Source organism: Labrus bergylta, chromosome 7 (assembly GCF_963930695.1).
Source record: "Labrus bergylta chromosome 7, fLabBer1.1, whole genome shotgun sequence".
In the NCBI taxonomy this organism is placed as follows: domain Eukaryota; kingdom Metazoa; phylum Chordata; class Actinopteri; order Labriformes; family Labridae; genus Labrus; species Labrus bergylta.
The window spans coordinates 22,210,023-22,229,293 of NC_089201.1; the positions used below are offsets into that span (position 1 = coordinate 22,210,023).

A 19,271-nucleotide genomic window follows, 5' to 3' on the forward strand; every position below is an offset into this window, starting at 1 on the left:
TCAGTCGTGAAATAGGAAGTGGGTTTTTAGCAGGAAATGTTTTCATTTGGTTCCTTAGACATGTGTACACGCACACGTAATTATCACAAATAGACTTTTAGAGAGGCTGGTGTAAATAAAATGACTGCCTCTTTTCCTGCCTGACTACTACATTCTTTCTGAAAAAACTGTACATTACACAAAATCTTTGACCATGTATATAATTTATAACAATATGGACGTCATGAATACTGCAGCTAAAACTGAGGAACAATGTCAAATTCAAAGCCAATTTTACACTAAATAATTTGAGAAGAAATACCTTCAGAAGAGGAGGCTGAAATCAATAATTTGAATATGATTACATTGAAATGATACATCATTAAAGGATATAAGGTCAGTTGGCTAGATGTAGGATTAACATTTTATAATACAGAGACAGCTTTGACATCTGATTTCATGGACTGAAACTCAACAAAGGGGAATATACATGTTTAATTTTTCATTCCATTTTTTAGTTCATAATTATCCTGTTTTGTAGTATTTGAGCTTGCTTTGTATCTGTGCATTCTGGAAATAAGGTACTCTAAAAACAAAAGAAGTATTTTGCAATAACTTAAGGGGAATTCTACAAAATTACACATTGTATTGCTAGTTTCTCACATAACAAATATTCCTTCATCCCTTTAAGCTGTTAAGATGGACCCAAGAAGCTTGAATCATCATCAAATGTGGTAGCATTTAATGCAAGACATGCAAATTTCTTCTTTGCTTCCTTTTTCTTGATATATCCTAATTTTCTGAGTCATATGCTGAAGTCATGGGGCTGAAAGGAACTGGATATTATCTCATCTGGTTCGTGGAAACCCAAAAAAAACCTTTTAGTTTGCAAGTTAGATGCTGTAAAAAAGTTCAAATCAGTCTCAGAGCTCTCCAAAACATGTCTTTGAAGTTCCTTGCACAAAATACACTCTGATCCTGTATTTTATCATGCCTATAAACCCCTCTATTTCAGCCCTGCTCAGAACAGGCGGTTTCTGTGTCTGTAGCTTTAAATGCAAATGAGCTGTGTTTGACCACGCCCCTCTCTGGAAGGTCTTGGGCGGCTTGGGCTTTCTGGCACCATGCCACATTATTTACATTGGAAAGGCAGACTCAGAGGGCAGAACACACACCTAGCTGTGGGGGTGTCACCCACCTGGGGCCAGGGGTTACTTCCCTTTGTGATGTCATAGAGGGTAAATCTCCAAACGGCCTGTTTGAGCACACATTTTCTGAAAAGTGGAGCAAGCAAAAGAAAGAGAGGATGGACTTTTCTCATAATTAGGGGTTTGTTGACAGTCTAGAGACACATGGAAAAACATGGTAAAGTGTATTTTGCATAACATGCGACCTTAAAATAAAGTAATCATGCTTTCTAGATCCAGATTAAGCTAGTTTGAATTGAGAATCTCTATTTCATTCTAAAACCATTAATCTGTGTCCTGAATACCAGCCTGACCCAGTTAGCCCCAGTTTTCTCCAGTGAAGCTTTTCTCATAGGTATCTACAATAGTGATCCCTCACACACCAACCTCTCATTGGCTTGTGTTATCTATTTCCGACCCCATGTAACCTTGCTGTTATATTTGGTTGCTGGTCACAAATAGTGCAGCAGTTGTCCCGGTTGAGTCTGTGGGGATTAATCACTTTTCCTGTATTTATTTAATTTCTCTTCAAACTCATGGAAATCAAAGGGCAATTGTTACATTATATGATGTTTCTGAGCATCTATGGCTAAATGCAAACCTCAATGAGAATATATAGAAAAAAGTGATCTGCATGAAGACTAAGGTTTTGAAGAGATGAAAACTGACCCTCACAGTAGTTGATGCCAAACCTCATGTGAGTAGGCTGCTAATGGGGCAGGGTAACTCTGCTTATCTGGTGCACACAGCGCCGCAGGAGCCGCATTCGCCAACAGAGCTGTCAATCGTGGCATTTTATTCCGTTTTAGAACATGAACTTCCCAAAAGAAGATGAGTTGAACACAAAATAGTGACAAACCGAGAATGAGAACATTTGAATTCACATGCATTTGGATTTTATGACTTGACCGATATCATATCTGTTAACAGAGAGGAGGAGGAGTTTATGACCAATACTGCAGCTAGTCAGCAGGGGGAGATCTAAATATTTTGCCTTCACTTTTTTGGAGCTGTGATGTCAGCTATCATTGTATTATTATTATTTTAAATTGACTGGATGCTCTGTAAGTTTCCTGTCCGGTTCGATGTATTCTGTTCAGCTTGATATGTGCTCGCAACAAAAGCAAGTTATTCTTTTTTTTTAAATTTCCTTACTGACAACCTCCCCGCACCCATAGCTCTTGGACAAAGCCAACAAAACTAAATGAACAGCTCGCTAGCTCTGTTGACTGCTGTGTATACTACTCTCAGAGTGTCAAAGCCACACTCACTAAGAAACTTCAGGGTTCAAACACTGAACAAAGCTGTTAACAAAGCAGTTCAGAAAAGGCAACATGTTAAAAAAAAAAAAGGAGTTTGGAATTAGCTTTTTTTCTCATTGTTTAGAAGCTAATCACCACCCATGTTTCCTGGACCAACATAACAAAACCCTGTCAGACTGACCACTAAACAGAGAGGGACAAAATGTACAACCCTTCATTTAACTCCAAGAAAGAGAAAACAAGTCAAATGCCAACATGTTGATATAGTCAGGTAAAGTATACTCTGATGAGTAAATGCAAAGTATCTTATCACTGAATTTCAAATTCAAAATTTCTTAAACCACTCACTACTTAAAAAGAGCTATACAGTATTTGTTAAACATATATTCATGAATGTGTTCATGCCCATCACTGGTCAGTAATATCATTTATAAAACAGAAAAATGGACTTAGACCAGGGCAAGCCTTACCCATGACCTCACATGAATAGCTCAGTCTCCACAATGTTGTGGGTATACTATACTAAAAGTGGACCAGAAGACAGATCCAAGGACCCCCTACTGGACTGTCATCAAATCTCATGAGTCATTCTCCGCTTAAAGTTCATGGCTGTTAATATCCAAAATACTAGGCAGCTGTCTCTGGCATTGCCTGTGCCACTTATCACAACCGGATTAGTCCAGTATGTGACACAAGAAATGCAAAGCCCTGCAGAATGAAATGGACAGCATTTTGCCTTCTGATTTTGCTTTGAGATTACATTTAATTGATGTATGGAAACATAGCAAGTGGCAGATTAATGGATGTTACGGCCAGGAAGTTCCAGGCATCTGATGGCAAAATTTACCCTTTTGAACCCAATAATTAGAATAGCTGACCTATATTATTCATACCCCGGCCTGCATCAATTTCATTGAGTGAGAATTGCCATGCACATTTTTTTTTAAACCTATTTCCAACTGTTGGTTAAGACACATGCATTCTTCATGGGGGAAAAATCAGCACTTGCTGGTGAGGAATGTGAGAAAAACGTCAGAAGAAATCAGCACCCACTATTTCTATCACAGGGATGGATGTATGTATTGCGTGCAGACAACTGCAGTTAGGAAATACATTTCTGAGTGAAACTTAATCACACAAAGATGGTAACACGACTTGCTGCAATCTTTGCATAGCTTGTTTAGATCATCGTCCACTCTGTAGCGTTTATGAGAGTGATGGCTTTTTACAGGTTATGACACCCCTCCTGTTGATCTTTTTAAAAGCCAGTTGTAGCATTAAACATGATCTCACTTAGTCTGAATATTTTATTTGCCTACGTATTTCAGTGTAATTGATACATTCATGTGATGTATTAAATGTGGTCTTTATGACACCAAACCTTTCCTCTTCACAACCTTCACCTAAAACTTACACACGGTATGGCCAGTCTGTACTTTACCTCTCAAGTCTGTATCCCTGTGGTCCCTATTAGGAGTGGAAATATATACAATTCTTGGTGTGGAAAACAGAGCCAAGGAAGTGTTTGGCCATTGAGGGGGTGAGCTGAGGAGTCACAAAGTAAATATAATGACATTTGTAATGGTGCATATTTGGAAAATAGGCTGTTACTTCCAAGGTTAAACCTATTATTGAGGGACTGAGCTCACATATGGTGTAAATCTTGGCTGGCAAGACACGGAAAAAGAGAGCCAAAAGGAGGCCATTTAACACCTCTGTGGTTAGCCAGTGTGACACTGTTTTTAAATGGTAGAAAATACTCCCGAGTCCATGCTTCTCAACTGGTGGGTGGGGACTCAAAAGAGTGTCATAAGTGGAAATGCACCTTTAAGCTTGGTGCTACCCAGCATTAATGACCAAAAGAGGAAAATTAACTTCCATTTTCCAAATAGTCCGTGAGTCTAATGTGTTCCAATACAGCAAGTTTGTTCTGCTTCTTTGGTTTTGACAGGACTCAAGTGCTGGTGTACTGGTTTTGCGATATGGGTAATTTGCTATGTGCCTTTTTGTTTATGTGCGGATGTGGTTTTTCTATTGTTTTTATTTATTGATTCAAGTGGAATCAACTGAATCTTTGGGAGCATTTTGAGTCCAAGACAAATTTCACCAAGGGGACAATAAAGTGTATCGTATCGTACATGGGCGGTTTTCCTGTATATAACCAAAGCCTGCAAAATCGATAATGGATAACTATACTTAGACTGCAAATGGAATACCAAATACGGACACTTATAATTTAGTATTAACCTACAGATTCTTAATTGTTCTGCATTATTTTTTACATAATCTGTGCATAGAAATTAATTTGGAAACTAGGCACTGGTTAAAACTAAATTGCCCCCAACAAGTTTTTGTTTTTTTCTCCTTGCCCTGGGTTTCTATCAATCAGTAACTGCAGTATTTTGAGTTACATTTCAATATGAAAAATCCACAGACAGTAGATTACACAGTTTGTGCTCATTCAGAGTGCGAAACCCAGGCAGGATCAAGATTTAACGTTCATTCAAGTCTCAGCAAAACATTGTTTACTGTCAAGTCAGACTTCAAAGTAAAGGTGAAGAAATGTAGATGTATTTTCCAGAGTTTAGTAACAATCACATCGAAACCAAAGCAACAATACTTTGGAACATGCGTTTGTCAATTGACCAGAAAAAGAAAATCAGTCAAGAAGAACTCATAAAGAAACTGACAAACATGTAGATCTTGAGATTTCTTGGATCTAAATATTACATAATCTTTTATTAAACATGTCCAACATTTCAATGTGTGTTCTCAGTTTACTTAATGTCATACTGTCCTGAAATGAGGAGTTATTTAGGACTAGATGATAAGTTTATCTATGTTCCCAGGCGTGTTTCACTTGTTCCTCGCTAAATACTCAAAATACACTGTTCTTGTAGAGGGTAACTGATAATGTGCTTGTACAGGCCGTCTTAGATATGTCACTCCTCAAGCTTTTGCTTGAAATGTAATGACCTCAGCAGTACGATAATAAACGGTAACTCTGCCATGAAGAGAGGAAGTCAAAATACAAGATGAGTATTTGTGAAAGCAGCAAGACCTCATCATTTATTTACACAACTCTCTTCACTACAGCCCTCACAATGTAAAATCAAAACGCTCATTGTTTTCTTTTTTACAGCAAACATGAATCTTCTTGTTTTCTGTCAACCTCTTTTTTATTTTGCCACAATATGATGATTCATCAATGGGACGGTACGCTGGAGAGTGGTGAGAGAGTGCTGCTTTGACATTGTCTAACACCTGTCTGCAGGGCTAAGACAGACAATGCCTCACTCAATGGGAGCAGGAAGGCGGTTGACAGACCACTGTGTTTTTAAAGGCCACTAGGAATTCAGTGGCTTATGAAGCTTGGTTGCTGCAACTGGGAATCGAATACTTATTTGGGAAGGGGAGTCTTAATCTGTATAATGCAAGCCAACACAGGTCTCAGGTGGCCAGGCTCCTTGATCACTACAGCATGAGAACCACCTGAGCGGTCAGAGGAAGTGGAGGGTGGGAGCAGAGATGGGAAAGAAAGGGGAGGTGTGACCAGTCTGTTATTACTCCTTCAGTGACACAATAACCTGCTCTCTGTATTCCACTGATTTTCATTTTGTTTTATCCTCAGCTGATCCAAAGTCAATGATACTCAGCATCACTGACAACAAAGGTGGTAACTAGCATGTTAAATCCTAACAAATATTCCCTGGGAGCCGGAGGGCCTCCGCTGTTTCCTGCCAACGTTTCTCTTGTTCATGTCTTTCGGGATAGAAGGGGGAAGACACTGTACATCACACAGACATGCTTGCTGATGCAATCCTGTTTTCAGATGTGTTCTTCCAGTTTAGGTAGGCAAATCAAGCAGAAAAGCCATGAAGGCGGGGGTAGGACAAACAATTTCAAGAAGTGAGTGCCAGAAGTGCATCCCATCGGCCGGGAGCAATGGATCGGTCAGTTTTTTAACCCTCTAGCCCACCCTGTGCACTGTGCTGCAAACAATGTGCGATCCAGTAGTAATTCGTCCGAACTTCAAAATCAGTTGTGTGGCTCCAAAATGCAGTCTGAATTGGCCTGGCCTGAAATCATAGTGAATTCCCGGCCTTAGGCACAAAGAAATACACAGGTACAGTTTGGAAACTTTTCATTGGGTACTGTTGGTAAAAAAAAAAAAAAACTAACATGGGACTAAGCTGTCAATGTCCCTGTTGAAGATCCTAAGTTTTAGCCGATCCATTGCCCCTAAACAGACCTTCGGTCTTCTTAACTCTTCTCTAAGAGCAGTTTCTCCGAGTGTCTGATCGTGTTTCAGATGGGTTAACATAGTTATATGAAAGCCCAATGCATCCAGTGCAGATGCTGAAGGGTATCAGTTTGAATAAAATGCAAAGGGCTGCCGAAATGCATCCGTTCTTGATCCTTAAGAATAAGAATGGACTGTCCCCCCACCTTGACCTCAATTTAGTACAACGTACCGTTATCCCACTCATCCAATCCCTCTTTCCAACGAAATAACTACCTTTTGTATCTCTGTAGTAAAATAGTATTTTGCCGTAAGAGCATTGAATTATCACACTGAATTTGTCAAACACAACTCCAACAAATGGTTGTGTACTGTATTGCAGTATCTGGTTACGCTCCTGTGAGGAATCATTCTCTGTGGTCATGTTATGATCTTTACACAGGAGACCCCTAACACGTGCAAATATGCATCAAAAGAAAGCCAGGGTTTGCAACACTGCAAAGAGGGGGCTGTTCGAGGTAAGGTCCTGGTGTGTATCAGGAGGTATAGATCACTGTTTTGACTGGGGAGTCCAAACTCATTGAACCATGAAAGGGAGAGTGGCTCCGGAGCTGTTTGAGCTCTCATGTTTTTTGCTCAAGTTTGGGGTAAAGCAAGAGGAGGTGGGGGGTGTCAAACCCTGGATAATAAATCACCTGACTTGTCAGACGAAGAACCTCCACGGCTGCCTTCAGTTAGAGTTTACAGTAGTAATAACTGAGCCGTGCTTTTGTTTAATGACTCTTGGAAATCTCCAAACGTGTCTGGCAGGAATCTCTGGTATTGATTTTCTCAGTGTTGATTCAATGTAGTTTGATGACAAGAGGTTTCATTTTGGGTGTGTTAAAATGAATAAGCACCTTTTTGTAATCATCTGTCAATTTGTGTATCAATGCTTTCCTTTGAACTTGGACTGACCATTCACAGAAACATTAAACAATGAAAGGGAAGGAAAGGAAAGAAAAAACGTGTTGCTTTATCATGCGAATTACATCGACCAAGAATAGGAATATTTTGACATTAGCCACATGGTGGATTATTAAAAAAACATTTATAGAAGATGCTGTGTGTGATGGATAACCACAATTGTGTGCTGCCATATGTGGATAAACCCCTGACCACATGTTTCCCTTCACCATAGTTGGAGTGACCTCCAAATATAACTCTTTCCCTACATTCTGAAAATAACAGTGAAGGTGAAACAGACATGTAGCTACATCAAGCTATATGCTGTGATGTCAAGCTTCATACTTCAATATAGATTATTATAGAATAACAGCAATTAGATGCAGTATCAATCTAAACTAAATAAATTCAATAATTAAGATATACATTTTGCTGAGATGAAGATGTAGCAGGATAAGTAGATCCAATAGAAATACTACAACTTCAAAATCAGAATCAGAATCTGGTTTTATTGCCAAGTACATTGACTTGGTGTATTGGTGCTAAACAATTAACAAGGAAATAAAGTAGAACTAGCAACAACTTAAATAATACAGTATAAGAAGCTATTACAATATATAAATTAGAATTTAAACATGTAGAATATAAAAAAATAAAAATAAAAAAATGTACAAAAGTTGCAATGTATGAGCTGTGTAGTGGACTATGAGAAAAAAAATCTTGTGCATGTAAAGAAAATAAATTCTATTGGTTTATATTTTGAGTACTTCCTATTTAATTCTGAACTGTCAATGAGCAATGAAAGACAAGTCCTCCTCTCACCAGACCTCAACCTCCCCTTACCATCCCCTGACTCCACAGGGTCATCTTTGGTCAAGAGATAATAATAAGGAGGGGGGCTGGTCGAGAATATGCCAACGCAGACTGAAGATGGTTACCATGTAAAAACCAACCAAACCCTAACTAGCACTTTGTTACTAAGACATTATCATTTGATCTGTGAATGAATGGCCTTACCATGTGCACAATTAAGGGTCTACAGGGTCATAACTTCCTGCTGGATTTAATTGGAGACAAAAAATGGAACTGTCCTGGACATGGGTGTAAGAGGGACTGATTGTCCACTTGCCCACCGGGTGGGCTCATTGCAGTGGAATGACACTCCAAATGTTTAAATTCAACAATGTAAAGGAACTCATTTGTGCATGTAGAAACAGACTCATGTGCAGGGACCCGACTGTACATCTGGCAGAAATGTGGGATGTTTCATCCATTAGATATGGCATCTGTTGAGAATTTACAAGTGGTCAGCCGCACTAACCCTAAATTAGCCATCCAGTGCAGTCATATGGCTAATTTTAAAATGTACCGTAGGCGATTAAAGCTTGTTAGTGGCTTGGTGAGGGAGGTGAGTTAAAGAGATAACTTGAGGCAGGGTTTGAAAGCTGAACATCTGGAGATTATCATCATTTTCAACTAAACAACGTATATAAAAGGCTTTAAAGAGCCAGTTTGCACCAACCCTCTTTGTCATAAAAGGGAACCATTACTATGTTTAATCAAATCAAACTTTAAGTATATGATCTGCTTTAGAGCTGACAACAAAATATGAGAGAATATGTTTTTATGTTAATTACACTTACAGTCATTGCCTGCACCTTGTCTAGTAGGAAAATAGAAATCTGCCTTTTTGTCGGAATTTGTTTCAGATTGTCAAATTCAATTTCTTTTGCCGTTCTCACTTGGGTCCTGATGGTGAAAGAACAGTGACAGTGGTTTTCGAGGAATGAATAACCTCACAGGAGGCTTGGAGTCTGGATGAATAACACATCAGGGAGGCAGCAGGAGAGTTACAGTGGAGAGATTTTGCTCTGTATAACAATAACTTGATCTCAGGAGCTCTAAAATCCAGATGCAGCGTAGTGAGTCCGACTTGAACAGCGAGCCTGGCAGTGTATTTGAATGGACCATAGTCATTCCTGATATTTAATGTTTCATCGATTAGAAAATAGGGTTTGATTCTAGTTGTTACATTTGTAAGTTTGAACTGTATTGAAATATGATTTTCCTTTTTTTTGCTCATTAAGTTCATAAGGTTTTCATTTTGCAGTTGATAAACATTTAGAATTGTTAACATTGAGAAAGTCTGAGGGGCACTAACTAACACATAAGTTAAATTAGTGCAGACAATTCAAACAGAAACAAAATACTTCAGAGTTTTAAAATGTGCTGCATGATATATATTGTAAAAAGAGAGCAAGAGAAAGAGATGAGTGAGAGAGAGACTTTCTAAAAAAGTAATAGCCATGACGCGGAGACTCGATGTTTTGTGTCAAAGAAAGAGCTTACCAGATCCAAAAGTGTTTCCGGTGAGCCAACCGAGTCTAATTACTCACAATGCTGTGACATCAGTTTTCAAAGGACATGAAAAACAAGTCTCCTTTCACACGTCCATCAACTTTGTGTAGGACCTTACTTGCCCAAATGATTAACGAGAAGCTGACCACATCATGGCCAAAGAAGTCCACTTCCTTCAATAGATGGCAGTGAAGAATGGCCCATAATGCCCAATGTGCTGATTATTAAGTGATTTGATTGCCTATTTCCCACCAACCTTAATAATTCTCTGATAAATCTTTAGTAGCCAAAGAAATGATTAAAAGTACATTACTGTCATAATTGGTCTAAAGTGGAAGATTGGCATTAAAACTCTTTGTCATTAGAATTTATTGGACTATAATCACAGTAAATTACTTGTATATTTAATAATATCAAATTCTTCTCTACGTCACAAACATGCACAGGTGATATCTCTGCATATAAATGCTGTATCTTCACACTCATGTCATTGTATTATATGCTTGTCTTTGTGTAGCCAATATCTAATACCACACTACTTGAGATAAAGATAAGAATCTACACAGTGAGGTCCCAGTTTATAGTGCGGCTTATTTTCATGCAATGATTCAACCTCTCCAAAATCAAAAATCATTGTTACATCATGTACAATAACTTATCCAATAATAACACAGAGACTCAACCCAAACTCTAATCTGAGAGGTGGTTATATATTTGTATCAATCTGTCCTTTGTGTGGATGTATTTGTAATACTGCGTCCTGCCCGTGGACAAAATGATCATGCTCATGAACATTATTAAACATTATTGTAATAAAAGTGTCAGGCTCAAAAAATAAAGTTGTTATATGAATCCATTACATTGGGATTGGAGATTTTAAGGGCTGAGGCTAACATTGATGTAAGAGTGATCAGCTATATTTCTTTCCATAGGAGAGAAGGTATCCCTTGAATGCATTTTTTTAAAGTACCGTGTTTAAACTATGTGTACCGACTCTTGTCAGCACCAAAAAAAAGTAATTATAGCCCTATTTATGAATTCATTGCTGGTTAGCAGAAGATGTTCTTCTTTTATTAGTCGTTACTTTTAGCAATTGCCCAGCACTGTCCAATGTACCTTTAGATCCTCTACTGCTGTATTTAACAAAGACATCATAATTTAAACAAGCAGCTATAGCCACGGCCATAGCTTAATCTTTGCTATGCTTAATCGCAAAGTAGAGAAGATATCTTACAGGGAACCTACTGGGTGAATACACATGGTCGGTTAAGCTTTCCTATTTGTCACTCAAACAAATAGTTACAAATGGCTTAACAAACACGTGAAATATGAACAAAATACCAGATTGAGAAATATATCACAACATGACGATCTTGACTAAACCAGCTGAGGATTGTAGGGATCTTTCAAGCAGTTAACATTTGCTTGCTAGCTTGGAAGAAAACCTGAAGAATGACAACTTTCTAGGAACAGGGGTTTGTTTTTCAAATGTTTCAGACTGCTATTGACCTTAACTAAAAACCCTCCTGGCAACAAACAAATTGACCATAAAAATGTCAAAGTAAGCGAACTTATGTACCCTTTCTGCGATTAACTCATGCAGGCTAATGTAACCAGCTTCTAGTTCTTTTTTTACATTTGTAAGCCCTAAACTAAACTTCTTTTCCAAAGAACTGCAAGAATGCTATGTCACAAAATGCTTTTTTTTTTTTTTTTTTTAAAGATTTGTGCAATAGCCTAATTTAACTTTTCCAGGTAGGATTTTATGCAGGACAAGAAGACAACAAGGCTGGTTTTCTGTTTTAAAAATCTTGCTCATGTGTGTGTGGAATATTGCTAATAAAAGAACAAGATTAATGATGTACTTTTTTTGGGAGGTATTTCATCACCAAAAAAAAAAAAACCCAAAATACACATCTGAGTTTGAATGATATGCTAACATCGTCTAATTTCTCAAATAGACTTGTGACCGAGGTGATAATTAAAGAGTTAATTCTCTATAATATTAGACTAATATAAGGGTACATAGCCTGTTGTTATCTTCAATTAGAATTAGTTAAAATGATTTTATAGCTCCTGTTTCACTCCATTGGATACTCTCCTCAAAGGTTTTGGAATAGACATATTTGCTACAGGGAATTAACATAAAACTTTGAAATTGGTTGATCCACATAATGACTGGTGTTTCCAGTCTTCCTTTTTTTCTTTTTTTTTTTGACACTGCAGCTACTCAGGCCAGCCCCATGTGTAGTGGTCGAGCCGCACTCACCATTGGCTCCGGAGCCTATAGGGGCGTTGCTGTGCGGTTGGTGAGTGCTTAGGGTGCAAGGGGTGTTCGAGGGATGGCTAAGGGAAAGCGTACTTGGCACTGATCCCTCCTATCAGTATAGATTGCAGTTTACATTAGGCAGCATTTTTTTTTTTTGGTTCAGGGGGGGGGATGAATGTGTCATAAATAGTTCGCGTTAATAGAGGGGTGGTGGATGCATGTTTAGCAATGCGATGAGGCCAGTGCACTTTGCAAGACTTGCGCTGCAGAGAGCCTCCGCGGATCCCACGACCTGTTGCTGACAAGCCGCGGAGAAGGAGAGGGAGAGGGGGAGCCGCAAGGGAGAGACGGAGGGTACTGCCTTGGAGACGACAGCCGGGGTTTCTTTGCGGAGGAAATCATGCAGTTTGCTATTTGGCTGGTTGGACTAATGTGTCATCTGTCAGCACTTGTCCGGGACACTTTGCAACACCGATTGCATCCGAAACAAGGTAGTGTGTTTTGATTTATGACTACGGTAGCCGGAGGTGTTATTAAAGTAATCTGCGGCGCTTGAGATTGATGCCCGGTGAACTGTAGTGAATGGCAGGCTGCAGCTGCATGTATTAAATTGACGCGTTACATCTACTTTGGCTCTAAATCACAAACTTTCTTTCCCCAACTCTGTTTGCAGAAGGCTTCATCAAGCAGCTGTCATCGTATGAAATCATCACCCCGGTCCGTGTGAATGACTTTGGAGAATCCTTCCCGCACAAAATGCACTACAGGAGGAGACGGAGAAGTTTGAATGATGACCTGTCGGGCTTACGGGTTCACTACAGGATTGATGCATTCGGGGAACGCTTTCATCTCAATCTGAGCGCACACTCTGGATTCATTGCCCCCTCTTACAGAGTGACACACTTGGGAGCGGAGCAGAGCAACGCCACGGACTCCCACTTTCGTGACCCGAGCGATATGCGCCACTGCTTTTTCCGCGGACAAGTCAACGCCAAGAGCGAGTACCCTGCAGTCTTCAGCCTGTGCACTGGCCTTGTGAGTACTGACTTTTCGCTTTCACTTTAATTTTTTTCGCTTTAATCAAGCGATGATGACAGGCTTCCACAGCTTTCTCCCATTTCAACGGATTCCATCAGTGCATGTCCCCCCATAACCCACAGCTTTTAAAGTGAAGTGTGCAGGAGTGTAACAGGAGCAAGTGTTCTTGGACTCATGTCACTGTGGAGGAGAGTGTGCAGAGCCGCATCTACGTGCTGGTGTCGGGTGATGCTGCTCCTGAGGAACGCTGAATGGACATCATGGGTGTTGCTGCTGCTGCTGCTGCTGCTGCTGCTGGTGGTGGTGGTGGTGATGGTGGGGATGTTAAGAGAAGCTGTTGTGATAACAACAATGCATTATTTGTGCCGAAGTGCTCTTGAGCAAGACATCTGAGTTGCTGCTCTTTGACTCAATCTGAGGACAGGGCAAGCCAAACACAGAAATATCAAAATGAAGCGAGGTCAAAACAAATGTGCAACAGTTTGTCAATCAATTCCTTGATGCTGAAAATCCAAATTTTCACAACACATAGTTTGACAACATACTGTTGTCCGATAATCAAAGTCAGCTGCAGACGTTTTGATAATGATCAATCATTTAAGCAATTTATCAATCACTCCTTTGATGCTAGGACACCTGTAAATTCTCAGAAAAACTACCTATAGTGGCAGACAATCTAAACATGTTGCCCGTAATTCATAACTTGAGCGACATCATTTTTTACTAAGTGATTGATAATTGTAGCAATGACTTATTTGCTGCTACAAACACTTCTATATCTTCACCAATTAATACGCTACATAGTCAGACATGCTATCAGTGAATCAATTATGTCATCAACAGACGTTGTTTGAGAGTTTTGTGCTCTGTTCTGAACTTCTGATGAGGATTTGATCATTCCTTTCAACTTTTCATAGACTAAAGAAGTCGTTGATTCCTGGGAAATGTAAAGGTGGTCATTAGTTGAAGCCCCAGACAACAGATATTATCACTCAGAGTAAAGCAGCTGTTGGTTTTCATTGCCCCTCGTCATATCTGTTAGATCTTACGACGCTGTGAAGGCGTTATTGGATGGAAATTACTTTACAGCCCCACTATTACAGCACGGTAATCCTGATGCCCTGGTCCTTTTTTCTGCTGACTCCTGTCCAAGAATCTGATAATTGTTGAAGGGGATGACGTCATGGGTCACCTAAGGTTACTGGTCCAGGGGCAGGGGGTTGACCTCAGTCACGCCAGCCAGATTCTGGCGTTGGCTCTGCGCGGTGGGGGTGCCTGGCTGGACACACGGACACAAACGGGAGGACCTATAGCCTTGAAGTCAAACTCCCCTATCAGTGACATCATCCTTATTTTAGATATACACTGTGTGCAGTACCAGCATTCCAGGATAGCTTGTCAGACTAGGTATCAGTTCTTCTTCCAGGCTTTGAACTAGTACGTTCACAATGTTAGGAGTGATAGTACACCATTGTGATAAAAAAAGGGTCATGTTTTATCACGCTTTTTAAAAAAAATTTTTTTACAATTTCCATTCAGTGTAGTTTAAAAGCGAGTGTTTGTTCACGTTTGTAAATCAATTTTAGACGGGAGGTATGCTGAGATTATCAGGGTAATAAGCACATAATCACCCCTCTGACCAACTTTGATGTATGACTTGCTTATCCAAACATCTTTGCATCCTTTTTTAAGCAATCTTTGTGGCTTATCCGCATCAATCACTCATTGAGAATGACAGGACAATGGAAACAGCACCAGAGGCTATTGGGTCATAAATGTGTCCGTTTCTGATCACTGGGGCTTAATGGCCAAACACATTTTGTTGGGATGAGGTCATTAAGGAATAATTAAGCCCTAAAACAAAAGGGTCACTTTAGAAGAAAAAAAAACAGGTTCCCCTTTGGTCCAGAGTTACTAAAAGCTGTCCCCAGGGGGGAATCGGGGAGGCGGGGTTGAGGAGCTTTTGGCCTTTTCAAAGTGAGCTGTGACGGGCAGAGTAGAAGAGTAGAAAACACTGTGAGGAGGACACAACTGCCAATGAAGGTTGTTTGGGACTTAAGGATTGCTCACAGCGTGGGAAACATTAGTTCCTGGAGGAACTGGCTGTCTTAGTTCACTCACATAAAAGACATCACCCTTGTCTCGAGAAATGATCTTTCTTCCAGCATCAAGTGTTCTACGTCTGTATAAAGATCATATTCATGACACCTTTATGTCCAAATCAACTTTCCAGTTTGATTGCAACTGTACATCGCATTTGCATGACTCAGCACTGACAGGGTTTAAAAGTGTCTTTGTGGGGTTAAATAGAACTGATGTGTGCCGTCCATGTCACGACGATGACCTCGCTTTCTAAAAAAAAAAAAAAAAAACAGCCCCTCAGTTGTAAGGTCCAGTCCAGCACCCACATCTGAACAGTAACCTTTGTGTCTGTCCAAACTTTGCCAGATTTTCTGCTGAGCTGACGCTGGGAAACCCTGAAACTCTGCCCCCTCCATTGACTAAACAGCATTTGTCTGTTCAGCCCCCTGTTAACAACACATGAGAACTTCAGAAAGTCTTGACTATAATCATCTAATTAAAGTTAACTCACCATAGATAGTGATTTACAAGGCACAGGTAAACATCTACCTGCTGGGACATTGTGTAAAGCATTTAATCACAACACAAGTCGTTCTAGTGAGGCTGTAACTTTCTCCTATTTAAGAACCTAAATCCTTGTTCAGCAAATACTAGACATTGGTTTCATAACTCACAATGTCTGATGAGACAAGCAGACATTTCTTACAGTGCATCACAAAAGGCTGGTTTAAACATTTACAGTTGTGTCAACTGAGAAATCTCTATTTGCTGAAGAGCATGGCTATAATAGAGTGTTTTCTTCCCTAAATCGAAACGTGCGGTATGTAAGTGAGATTTTTCTTTCTCCATGAGAGTGAACCTGAGTCAACCTTGCAATACAAATAATGCAGGCTGATTGGTTGCTTTGTGCTCTTGACATTCTGGAAAGGGCTTCATAATATGTGAAGGAAATTAAAGAAGTGAATTAATGAGATTTGTCCCAGCATGCCTTGCTTTGTGACTTTACTGACAGTCGGATATTGAGAAATAAGACTTTACATAAAGTACATAAAGATGCATTAGTCTTTGGGGGGGGGGCATAATTCTATGTGAGTCTGTAAAATAATTCACAGCACATTATTTAGGATTCTGTTTAAACTTTGATTAATTCCAGCATTGCAGAAGTGAAATTAACCAAATTGGATTTTCAGAAGTGAAGAAATGGTGATATATTGTAGGACAGCATTATAGGAAAGAAGACCATGTGAAGTCTCTGAGGTCCAGCGGTCTCCTCCTTGTTCCTATTCTCCGTCATGTTTTCACAAGCATTACACAGCCGAGAGCGAACACATGTAACACTCAACTCCTGTTGCACTTTCGAGGAAGTATTGCCAGCCAACTAATCCTTCACCCTTTGAAAGGACAGAGAGGAAAAGTACACATTCAGTTTGCACACGTTTTCCATATCCGATTTGTGTGTTTTCCATTGTCAATCGTCCGTCACCTGTGGGGAAGGTTATGGAATAATGCTGCCTTAAAGATAACATTCCAATGCCCAATATCCTGTTTAAGTGTGCGCATGAAATTACCATACAAACACCATTGTGCCTCATGGATGAGTGAGCTAAGGAGCTTTGTGAGCGACTCAGCTGCCAAATCAATATTAGCATTCCTCTGTCAGCAGCTCTGTCTGTGTATGATGATGTCACTCCTTCCAGTGTCAGTTTGTGAGGGAAATGTGAGCACACTGACCTAGACGCTGTTCAATAAAGAAGGGAATGGTTTAGGCGATTTTAATGGCCCACTTTTTCATGATCATGTAAAATATATATAAAATGCCAAAAATGTCTTGGTTGCTTTCATGGTAAGAATTTCAGCAATTATCAGCAATGAGCCTTTAGGGACCTATTTGACCTTTCTTAGTCAGCATGTTCTTTCCATTTGTAACTGTCAACTGAGCTTGTCCTAAAGCATGGAAATAATATGCACAGTGTTCCCCAAGGGCAACAGAGTATGACTGCTAGAAGACAACAACCAGAGTGAACTATGCCTTAATCTGTAAACTACTCTCAAACTGTACGTCATACACACATGCAAGTGCATGCTTTATGCCAAAGCCGTCAATGACATCTCTTTTTTTTTTTCTCTCTGCTCTAGATTGGAACTTTTACGACTCAACATGGTGAATACTTCTTGGAGCCTCTTTTAAATGCTGCAGGAGAGGAATACGACGAAGAGCACAACAAACCTCATCTTGTCTATCGACACGAGAGGAATAAGAACATCACAAACACCGAGAACAACCCAAAGCCCTGTGCTGCCTCAGGTAACAGACTGCCTAACTACACTGTCTGTAACCACCGTCTGTCTGTCTTCTGCCCACAAACACTTACCTTCTGATGACCTGCATTCACTTTCTGAGCCATAGCACTAAGCCCTCCCTTAAAATATAAATTATGCTCAATCACGATCTTTGGCTTGCAAGACACCCAACATTTTTTTGTCTTGATTAAGGGGTGTGACAGAAAAATCCTCCAACTAATTAAGATAACACGTTCCAGCATTGCCTGTTGCTTTCACTCATATTCCTCAAGTCTGTGGAAGGAGCTCGGAAGGAAGGAATAATAATTTTTTAGTTTTTCATTTGTGATGAAAAGAACTGGAGAGGGTTTCTGCTTTGGCGGCTGCTTGAGAAATCTCCATAGAATTTTTATGGTTGATGTCTTTGGGTGGTGGAGAGAGGCCCACAAGAGAAGAAGACGGGATGACTGAGTAGAGTTCACCATCGATGAAGGGCCTCTGAGCCCTCGTCACAGCGAGCTCCGTGGGCGGCTTTTGTAGTGTGATGCAATAAATCTTTTATATGGAGACTGCTTGATTTGCTTGTTGCTTGAACCCGGCCTTTGTCGCCTGGTGGTGGCCATTGTGAGTGGCGGCGGTTTAAAGAACTTGGTCTGACCTGATGGGCCAGGCCAATACTTCCCTAATATGCTTTGTCCTTTCACTCCTTCGGTCTGTGTGTGGTAAACAGAGACTAAGAAATCTGGAGGGTCTTTCTGCTCCCACTCTAAGGCTCTTTTAAATGCACTCTTTCTTAACAAGTGGTTGGCTGAAAGCTTGTTGGTTGGGTGAAAGCTTGGTGAATGATCCCTGACTTCTGGTGTCCCAGGAACATCCATTGTTATCTGGAGTGGTTCCTATACCAATACTAGTATTCATTTATTCAGTATAGGGAATTGGCAAGTACTCCAGTTAAACAACTGATCTGATACCAAAAGCAATTAGCCCCCCAGAAGAATCAACTTGTTTGAGGCTAATTATTATTTGACAACAAAAAATAACTGATGGATAGACAGGCACTTTATTTTCATTGTATAAAGGAACAACGAAACTTTGTTGTCAGCAATCCCGTTAGATTACAAATCTGATCACATTTCTAAAAATATATTTGTTGTTCTGTACATAAATTACTATGTGCATTATGTACAACTGTGCGTCAAGGTATTGGAACTGGAATTGGAATGTAAAAAAAATGTTATTAGAACTTTTCTTCTTTCATTATTCTATTCTGTTGTTGTGAATGTCTTGGCTAGTTACATCCTAACTTTTCATCTCATAACCTCACATATAACCCTTCTTACTCATTCAGTGTAAGCAGTAGAAAAGAATGAGTCTTAAAGGGATGACACACCTATAGGCACTCATCAAAAGGCAGGAAGTTAACAATGGGCAGCAGCATTAAAAGAGTCTGAGACTAGGGATGGACTGTGAGGTGTCCCAGGCTGCGGCTCCTCATCTTTATCAGATAGGCCCCTCTCCAGATGCAGCGATAAATGGGCTCTTTGAAGGCTGTACTGAGCCAAGACTAACAGGCCTGTCCTGTCTTTTTATGGGAAGGAGTGCAGTGCACGCTGCCATGAGCAGGTTAG

General features: G+C 40.0%; 1 protein-coding gene across 1 annotated transcript in view; it reads left to right on the forward strand.

Moving 5' to 3' along the window:
* Nucleotides 1-12,276: 12,276 nt before the first annotated feature.
* Nucleotides 12,277-19,271, forward strand: part of LOC109993093 (A disintegrin and metalloproteinase with thrombospondin motifs 20) — an 84,917-nt gene continuing 77,922 nt past the window's right edge. Inside the window, exons 1-3 of the mRNA XM_065957028.1 lie at nt 12,277-12,734; nt 12,917-13,278; nt 17,500-17,668. Of these exons, the coding sequence (XP_065813100.1) occupies nt 12,644-12,734; nt 12,917-13,278; nt 17,500-17,668 (622 nt within the window). The 5' untranslated portion in view covers nt 12,277-12,643. The remainder of the gene's footprint in view (nt 12,735-12,916; nt 13,279-17,499; nt 17,669-19,271) is intronic.